The 9765-nt window shown below is 48.7% G+C and overlaps 1 protein-coding gene across 1 annotated transcript; it reads left to right on the top strand.

Moving 5' to 3' along the window:
- Positions 1-774: 774 nt before the first annotated feature.
- btbd17a (BTB (POZ) domain containing 17a) lies at positions 775-6082 on the top strand. The gene is made up of 3 exons (XM_062474225.1): positions 775-1343; positions 3453-3744; positions 5008-6082. The coding sequence occupies exons 1-3, from the start codon at positions 1247-1249 to the stop codon at positions 6080-6082; spliced, it is 1464 nt and encodes a 487-aa protein (XP_062330209.1). The 5' UTR covers positions 775-1246.
- The last annotated feature ends 3683 nt before the right edge of the window (positions 6083-9765 follow it).

Genomic DNA, 9765 nt, shown 5'->3' with positions numbered 1-9765 from the left:
ATCATCGACCTTGACTGTCAGCATGCGTGATCAATAGCCCTCTGGGGAAGCCCACACTATTGGGTCAACACGGACATAATAGGCCTTTTGCTCTATTACCGTGGCTACAAAAAGATTGTTTCCGCGGACCTCCAAGTACAGGGATCACGAGACACTGAAACAACTTCACAGAAACAACGAACTTGGGGTTGTGTCGGTTTGGCCTTTTCCCATATGAGGCCTTTTTTGATGTGACAGCCAGGCACATGCATAGGGAACGATTGGATATTGACCTTCTCAATTACTACTTCTAATTAAATAGTCTTGCCTGAAGCCAGAAATAGTTTGGGCTGCTGTATCACGATTCGCTGGTTGTGTACACTGACACACATACAGAACACAGACAAAAACTGCAGAGCAACACTGCCTGTAGTAATAATAATAATAATAATAATTTATTGCAAAGTTGAACTTTATACAGATGTCCCATGTAGAGACATCTGTAGATGTTCATGTCATCAATAAACTGTTAACAGAATGTCAACTACATCTTTGTAAGATTGGTGTCAGGGTCAATTGATAGGGATTTACCATGTGTTGATAAGTTTATTGAGTATATTATAGATCATCAACAGATTTACCCTCCAAACTCTTCAGACAAGTTCATCTCTTACATAACCCTGGCACACACACACACACACACACAGACACACACAGAAACACACACACACAGGTACAGACACACACACACTTACACACACACTCCCAGTCTTACCCTGCTCCTTCAGAAGTTCAACCTCAGCTGCTGGGGTGAGGGTCCACTTGCCCCGCCTCTCTCCCGATCAATGCCCCTCTCTGAGCGCCACCCAAAACAAGGGACGCTTCGGGAATCAAAGCCGTCGCCGTGACAACGGCCCGGCCGCCAGATTCCACGGGTCGATGGGGTTTCCATGCGAACTGCCGGATATTGCCCAGAAGAACCACGCGGTGCCATCTGCACACAGAGGTCCTGCACCTCACACACAGGAGGACAGACAAAACTGCAACCAGGTCACTGCATTTCACCACTGAGGAGAGAGGGAGAGGGGCACAGACAGAGGGAGAGAGAGACAGAGAGAAGCCAAGAGGGGGTTAGGAAGACAGAAAGAAAGAAAGAAAGAAAGAGAGAGAGAGAAAGAAAGAAAGAAAGAGAGAAAGAAAGAAAGAAAAAGAAATTGGGATAGAGAGAGGCGTGTTTGCAGTTGGACAAGATAAAGAAGACAGAGGGATGATGTTCCCAGTGCGCCCCACAGGGCTCCTGACCCACATCCACATCGGGACACTTCTCCTGGCCCTTGGCCTCCACCCAGGACCTCCCACTGGAGGTAAGACCCATGCTGCTCACCTTGCCCACCCAGGCCCTCCCACTGGAGGTAAGACCCATGCTGCTCACCTTGCCCACCCAGGCCCTCCCACTGGAGGTAAGACCCATGCTGCTCACCTTGCCCACCCAGGCCCTCCCACTGGAGGTAAGACCCATGCCGCTCACCTTGCCCACCCAGGCCCTCCCACTGGAGGTAAGACCCATGCCGCTCACCTTGCCCACCCAGGACCTCCCACTGGAGGTAAGACCCATGCCGCTCACCATGCCCACCCAGGCAAGGAGAGGCAAGGACTTACTTTAACACACACTGTCTAACCTCATCTTTGCTGTCAACTAAGATGCAGTTCTCATATGTAGGAGTCAGGTGGCTGAGTGGTTAGGGAATCGGGCTAGTAATCTGAAGGTTGCCAGTTCGATTCCCGACCATGCCAAATGACGTTGTGTCCTTGGGCAAGGCACTTCACCCTACTTGCTTCGGGGGAATGTCCCTGTACTCACTGTAAGTCGCTCTGGATAAGAGCGTCTGCTAAATGACTAAATGTAATGTAGTTCTGTTCTGCAATGATGTTGTGGTTCCATTGTGGAGTGAAAAAAATACTACGTAAATATATATTTTCTGGTGTGTGCTGCAAGTCTACAATCTCTCCTCCCTGTCGTCCTGTGTGAATCTTTCCATGTTGGTTTGAAGACTTTTGTGCTTGTCTCTTTTTGTATACGCTTTGTACAAAAAAAGCACTTTTAATCATATCTCATCACTGACCCTGTTTAGACATTGAGACCAGATCATCTCATTCAAAGGAAGATGACCGCGTTCGGATGTGCTGCTCTTATCTGTGTGAATCAGTCAAACAGGACATTGTGGTTTGCTACTACCGGTTGAGATTGCTGGAGCAATTCTACTTTGCTGAAGCTTTACACCATTGCAGCCCACCCAGTTCCTCATTTACCTCAAAGAAAGAGAAGTGCCACAAAATATTTTTTATTCGGAATCCAAAAGAGGAACTTCGGACTATTGGACCAAAGTTTAGATCCCCAATGTATATGTGGTCAGCATGTGAGTGGTTTTGATTTTTCGAGACATGTGTCAACAGCCTACAGTATTTTAGGAGCAGATGTGTGAAAGATTTAATTAAATCCGACCCGCATCTGTGCCGATCGATGTCATGGATTGGGGGCGCTTCTGCCAAGCCTTTTTTGATCATTACCCCTCTCCCCTCTCTCCCCCCTGCATGCCCCCATTCCCTACTCCTCCTCCTATTCCTCCATCTCCAATGTCCCTCCTCCTCCTATTCCTCCATCTCCAATGCCCCTCCTCCTCCTATTCCTCCACCCCCAATGCCCCTCCTCCTCCTATTCCTCCACCCCCAATCCCCCTCCTCCTCCTATTCCTCCACCCCCAATCCCCCTCCTCCTCCTCCCTCCACCCCCAATGCCCCTCCTCCTCCTATTCCTCCACCCCCAATGCCCCTCCTCCTCCTCCCTCCACCCCCAATCCCCCTCCTCCTCCTATTCCTCCACCCCCAATGCCCCTCCTCCTCCTCCCTCCACCCCCAATCCCCCTCCTCCTCCTATTCCTCCACCCCCAATGCCCCTCCTCCTCCTATTCCTCCACCCCCAATGCCCCTCCTCCTCCTCCCTCCACCCCCAATCCCCCTCCTCCTCCTATTCCTCCACCCCCAATGCCCCTCCTCCTCCTCCCTCCACCCCCAATGCCCCTCCTCCTCCTATTCCTCCACCCCCAATGCCCCTCCTCCTCCTCCCTCCACCCCCAATCCCCCTCCTCCTCCTATTCCTCCACCCCCAATGCCCCTCCTCCTCCTCCCTCCACCCCCAATCCCCCTCCTCCTCCTCCTCCCTCCACCCCCAATCCCCCTCCTCCTCCTATTCCTCCACCCCCAATCCCCCTCCTCCTCCTATTCCTCCACCCCCAATGCCCCTCCTCCTCCTATTCCTCCACCCCCAATCCCCCTCCTCCTCCTATTCCTCCACCCAACTTCTTTGTGACTTCTTTGTGCCTCTTCTTTTCCATCTCTGCATTCACCTCCTGCACACCTGCGGCCCATGCCCCCCATCTTCCTCCTTCTATCGTTTCCTCCTCTCCCTCCACCAGGAATCTTGACAGCGGGGGCCCAGGATGGGGGCGGTGGTGGTGGTGACACCATCAGCCACTCTCTGTCCCTGGTGCAGCGGCTGGAGGCTCTGCTGGCCCAGGGGAACGGCAGCGACGTGGCCCTCAGGGTGGAGACCCTCAATGCGGACGAGGTGAAGGTGATCCAGGCCCACTCCCTGGTTCTGTCCCTGCAGAGCCCTGTGTTCGAGGGGCTGCTGCTCAGCCGCAACACGTCCACCCTGGTCCTGAGGGAGACCGGCGAGTGCTCCGCCATCTTTGACAAGTTCATAAGGTAGGCCAAGGGAGGGGGCATATGCCGGAAGGGAATCATTGGGAGACATTTACAAGAGAGTTGATACGTTTTTATGATTTGTTGCCGAAGTGCCCTGTTGAGGATGGGAACTGTCTTCCCTGATTGCAATGAAATCATGTGCCCTCAAGTGGTAGATAAAATGTAACTGCAACACCGGCCTAACAGCAGGGGTGTGGACATGCCACAGGGGGCTGTCACCAGCCACAGTATTTGACTTTGAGAGAGAGAGGTTAGCTGCCTGGCTCTAGGGTTAATCAATAAACGATAGAGGTCCATTTTATTAAGTTCCCTTCTGTAAATGTAACAAAGGGCAGCATTGAGGGTATTGGCCTAAAATTAGGTACATCCTATACTGCTAACATAAATAACTGCATCCTGCTGAACTTGTGTCAGAGGGTACAGTCGTGGCCATAAGTTTTGGCAATGACAAATGTTGTGTTTTGAAATGTTTACTGGTTCAGTATTTGAGGATTTTTTTTTCACATGTTTATATAGAATACTGGAATACACATTTGATATTTTTTTAAGCTTTTTTGGGGCGAACATTTTCAATATATGCAAATAGTCCCCTCTTTTACAGGAGTCAATCTGCTCCTAAAATCCAATCAGAATGATAGTGATTTAACCTGGCTAGAACTAGTTCACACTTTCCCCAGTGCTGATGATATTTACATTTTACATTTAGTCATTTAGCAGACACTCTTATCCAGAGCGACTTACAGTAAGTACAGGGACATTCCCCCGAGGCAAGTAGGGTGAAGTGCCTTGCCCAAGGACACAACGTCATTAGGCACAGCCGGGAATCGAACCAGCGACCTTCTGATTACTAGCCCGATTCTCTAACCGCTCAGCCACCTGACTCCTTGATATGACTTACTGAAATTATGTTAGCAGTCATTTTATGCCAAGGCCCAGCAAGCTTTGCAAACACAAAATGTACGTCGCTCCCAATACTTTTGGCAACAGCTGTAGAGTTTCTGTCTGGAGATTCTCAAGATAAAGTTGCCTTTAAGATCAACATTGCAAAACTAATGCGGGTTAGGGCTAGGTCGCTTTTTTTCCACTGGTAACAAATCTGGAGCGAATCCAACAAGGGGTGCTTCAGTGAAAAAACTGTTTTATGGTAAAATGTTTGGTAATCAAAGATAAGGTGTGCATGTGAGTCTATGTCGATGCACTGAAGATGACAAAACCCATTTTATTCAAATGTTTTTTTTCCGGAATGTTTCCATCCCTGTGCAGGTATCTGTACTGTGGAGAGATCTCCCTGCGTCTTGATCAGGCCCGTCCTCTCCACATGCTGGCCACCAAGTATCGTGTGCTGGGGCTCCAGCAGGGTGTCACCCAGTACATGGCCCAGAACCTGGCCCGCGACTCTCCCTCGGGCCACGTGGTGGGCTGGTACGAGTACGCCCTCCAGACCGGAGACGTGTCCCTGAGGGACAGCTGCTTGCAGTACCTCTCCTGGAACTTGTCGTCCGTGCTGCGCAGCGGGGAGTGGGGCACCGTCAGCGCCCAGCTCCTCATGTCTCTTATGAAGCGTTCCGACCTCATCCTGCAGAGCGAGATGGAGCTCTTCGATGCGCTGGAGCTCTGGATAAACCAGAACGATCCCGACGGGCTGACGGCCGAGAACGCCCTGAGGTCGGTGCGTTATGCCATGATGCCGCCCCGGGAGCTCTTCCGCCTGCAGACCCAGTCGCTCACCCTCGCCCGCTACCAGGAGTCCGTACGAGACCTCCTCTACATGTCCTACCAGTTCCACTCCGCATCGCCGCTGCACATGGCCAAGTTCTTTGATGTGAACTGCAGTCTGTTCATGCCCAGGAACTACCTGTCCCCCGCCTGGGGCTCCCCCTGGGTCCTAAACAACCCCTCGCGTGATGACCGTAGCACCAGCTTCCAGACCCAGCTGGGCCCCAGCGGTCACGACGCCGTCAAGCGCGTGACGTGGAACGCCCTCTTCTCCCCGCGTTGGCTTCCCCTCAGCATGCGTCCCATGTACACGGAAACGGGAGCCATGCAGCCGACGCGAGTCGACGGAGGGCGGCCGCGCATCATCATCACGCCCGCAACGTCCAGCGCGGACTTCGCCGGCGTGAGTTTTCAGAAGACGGTGCTGGTCATGGCGAGACAGCAGGGGAAGGTGGTGGTGAAACACGTCTACAACTTCCACCAGAGCACAGAGGAGAGCGGAGACTTCCTGGCGGAAGCCGACCTGCACCGCAAAACATCGGAATACCTCAGCGAAGGCTCCCTCTACCTCCACATCCTGGTCAAGCCCTTGTACCAGACCCTCATCACCACCAAGAATTGAGCCAGCATCAGGCTGCCCGAGCATGTCAATGTACATGGTGGGTGTCCCATAAACAAATGTGCACCTAGAATACCAATAGAAAACAATAAACATACTTTTTTTTCTCATTTCCTTTAACCTCTCCACCCAGCCAACCCCAATACTCCCTCCCTCCCTCCTTCCCTCCCTCCCTCCCTCCCTCCCTCCCTCCCTCCCTCCCTCCCTCCCTCCCTCCCTCCTTCCCTCCCTCCCTCCCTCCCTCCCTCCTTCCCTCTCGCACTGTGGCGGTCTCCATCTCATTATGACATCGACCCATGGGGTCTGTTTGAGCACAAGGGAGATTTCTACAGATGTTCGTTCTTGTGTGGGGGGACATCACCACCAAGAATTGAGCCAGCCCTCTTCCTACACCTCTCTGTTCTCACGCTGCGATGATCGTCACGCACACACTGCACTCTCAGACTCTCATATCTCATCGTGGTCAATGTCAGGAGGCCACAGGTACAAGGCTAACCCTTCGTGTTTGCCAACGTGGGTGGCTTCTTGTGTTTCATATACGTACATTCTCGTTAAGTTAAAACTGAAAACAGGATTTTGTGTGCAGGCCTACGCCTATAACTTTACAGGACGTCTGCATTCATAAAGCAGTTGTGTGTTTGGTAGATCTGCAAAGTTATACTGAAGTAATCATGTCATGAGAGGAGTTCACAATAAACAATGACTGGGTCCTAGACATTTTCATGTGTGTATGTGCATATTGATGTTTATAAAATTTTGAATCATAATTTCCTTGGTGCTATTGTTCCCTTAACATCTACAGTAAGGGGGTACAACTCTTCAAATCTCACATGTTCTGCCTGCAGCTTTCAGGTTTACCCAGTTCACCAGCGTAGTTAACTTATAGGTATTGTCTGTGGTTTTGATTGACATGCAGATGTTCCTGTCAGTCCTGTGCATGGCCTATGAAAAACAAAAGCATTTTCAGAAAGGTTGTTAGGGAAGTATAGGTCTTTATTGTAGTGAATACCACAAGTTTTCAAATGTGTTTAGGTTAGATTCTGTTGGACTGTATGTCATATTGATATTTATGTCACCATCCTTAGCTACAGTTTAAGCTTTCTTCTAAAAGACTATGATGTGCCAATGATGGCACTCCTCAGAATAATACTTTGTCATTTTGGTACCATCTAATAAAGCTAAATGTTTAAGAAGCATTTGATTGTTTGTAATGTTTTAGTCTTCTTTGGTTTAGTAGATAAATACATCAACAGTTATTGTTATTGCATTGTTGTGTTCCATTGCAATAGATGAAGACGTTGGCCCTAAGCACTCTAAGGATGATGGAAAATCATCAGAAATAAACGATGACTGGATTGCTCATAATTGTGTAATACGTGTTTGCGTTCAAATGTTATAAATGTCTTTACGAGAAGCTGTTTATAAGCTGCGGAAAGGATGTGTCACAATTACTACATCTCCCATCGTCCTTTGCGCTCCAAGCAGGAAAAACGTTCGCTCGCAGGGGCTCACACTGATCCAAGTTAGGAGCGTTCAGCTGCCAGCCTTGGCCCATCATGTAAGTACCGACGAGAATTCTTTGCAGCGCAATTGCAAATTTACCCGTTTCTAGATAGTTTTGTTGGCTGTGCAATTCTAATATTGACCTTTGGGTGGACACACACGGTCTAGACGGCAAAAGGCTCCAAGTGCATGAAGATCGAGGCTTGTATTTTGCATCTTTGTTGCAAAGCAAGCCGCCGAAGCTCCAGCGCGAGGGCGATGGAGGGAGGGAGTGAGAAAGAAGGCAAAGTCTTTTGTGATTCCCCTCCCCCCCATCAAAGCAAAGGGGAAATGTCTCAGCCGAAGGGAGGTAAGAATATCACGCGATCTGTGCAAAACTACTGACATGCAATGAGAGCAGCATTGCTTGCAAAGTGCATCGCTGCAGGTCGAGTGCGATCAATGCATTTTAAAGTTGAATGGTATATTAAGGGTCAGTTGCATTTCCTGTTGAAGATCTTCCCCTTTGCAGAGTTCCTGGTAAGACGATGCAGTCTGAAGCTTTGTACCCAAGGATGTTGCACCCAGTTTGTTTGCTAGACAGTCAGAAACTCCCCGAAGATATTTCCAACCTCTTTTAATAAAGTATGCACAGGTCAATGCAACATTCGACGTGTTTCCTTTTCAAGGTAAAGAATATAAAGCATTTATTGCTTCCTTAGCTTTCTGCAGATGGTGCAACGCTTAATTGCAAACTGCTTACAATTGTGCACTATTATTGCCAGGAACACGATGTGACAACATGCAGCTGTCAGTCGTCAATTACAGGTTATACACACTCTAGTTGTGATGATCTTATTAGTTGCAGTTTTATATTCTCTTGTCAAAACGCGTTATGAAAAATGGTTGTCACGCCTCGTCCACTAAGCTTTGTTCAAGCAGTTATAGGTAGACACTCTAAAATAAAACCTAAATATAGATTTGCAGTGAGCGCAAGTAATCTACTCAGAGTTCAAGGAACAGAGGTAAAGGCTAGGAATATCCAAGCAAAAAGTAATAGAACGGCTCTGAGTACAAGTAAAATAATGCAATCTTCAGAATCTATGTTTTCTCAATGCAAATACTTTACCTCGATTCCTCATGTGGCAATATTTTACATGCTTCTGACAGCTAACTGCCTGTTGTGCATGTATGTGGTTCCTCGGGGCCTAAATATTTCACTTATAAATGTTGACCATGTACCAGTAGGCCTACTGTGTAAACTAGGTTACCTGCACCTGCAGACTATGTTTACCACAAAACACACATTGTTTTTTTATTGTTAATTTGACACATTCATTTGAATCTGTAGAGTTGATTTAGAAGGAGGAAGTGCTTTGGTGTTGTATAGTTTTTGCAGTCCGAACAGAAGTTGTATGTCATTGCGTAACAAACAGGTGACACACCTGTTCTGTGGAACTTTTAATTCCCCCCTTCTACCATCGACACCTGTCCACGTACACAAAATGTGCATGAAATGACCAACTAATTTCTCTGCAGTTTAACTTCACCTTAGCTTCTGTCAGTCCAGGTGAAATGTCACCCAACCTACACAATGGAACTGCAGCCTCTGTCTAATACTCAAACACAGTTCTGTTGAATTGTATAACTTTTATTGGTAAAGCAATAATTGACAAATATGACTGTAGTGCCTTTATAAATGTTAAAAAGAAATGTAATAGGCCCCTATCCATGAACCTTAGCAAACATTCATATGCACTACAAGTGCATAAAACCTTTGGTCACGGAATGTCACACAGCTGCTTGATGACTACAACCAAGCACACTTTAAGATCCGAAGATAGTTCAACAGAAAATGTCCCTGTTCCAAATGAATGCAGCTTTGCAGTGTTTTCCAGCGATTGTGCCCACTGTCCCTTGTCAAGTCCTGTTGGCAAGGATGGAGCCTGTGGTTCATTTGGCTCCAAAGGGCTTGCAGTGTGGCCCAGACAGTTGGCCGTTCACCATTGTGCACTGTCCTGCTCTGGGGCTGTGAGGGTGGGTCACTGGCCCTCCCAGTATACCCTCCCCGGTGGACTGCCACTATGCAGCCTCGACCGACCCCCTCGCCCATGCACGAATGGGACATTTGTCATGCAAATGTCTCCGGCATTTTTTTTTTTTTTTTCAGCTGCACCGATACTGAATTTGCTGTTTCGACGAGC

This window comes from Osmerus eperlanus, chromosome 12 (genome assembly GCF_963692335.1).
Source record: "Osmerus eperlanus chromosome 12, fOsmEpe2.1, whole genome shotgun sequence".
Taxonomy (NCBI): domain Eukaryota; kingdom Metazoa; phylum Chordata; class Actinopteri; order Osmeriformes; family Osmeridae; genus Osmerus; species Osmerus eperlanus.
Note: the sequence above shows the minus strand (reverse complement) of the source record. Positions and strands in the feature narration are given on the sequence as shown.

Coding starts and splice junctions, on each gene's coding strand:
- btbd17a (XM_062474225.1), top strand. CDS start 1,247: ATGATGTTCCCAGTGCGCCCCACAGGGCTCCTGACCCACATCCACATC. Junction 1,344..3,452: donor CCCAGGACCTCCCACTGGAG/GTAAGACCCATG, acceptor TCCCTCCACCAG/GAATCTTGACAGCGGGGGCC. Junction 3,745..5,007: donor ATCTTTGACAAGTTCATAAG/GTAGGCCAAGGG, acceptor ATCCCTGTGCAG/GTATCTGTACTGTGGAGAGA.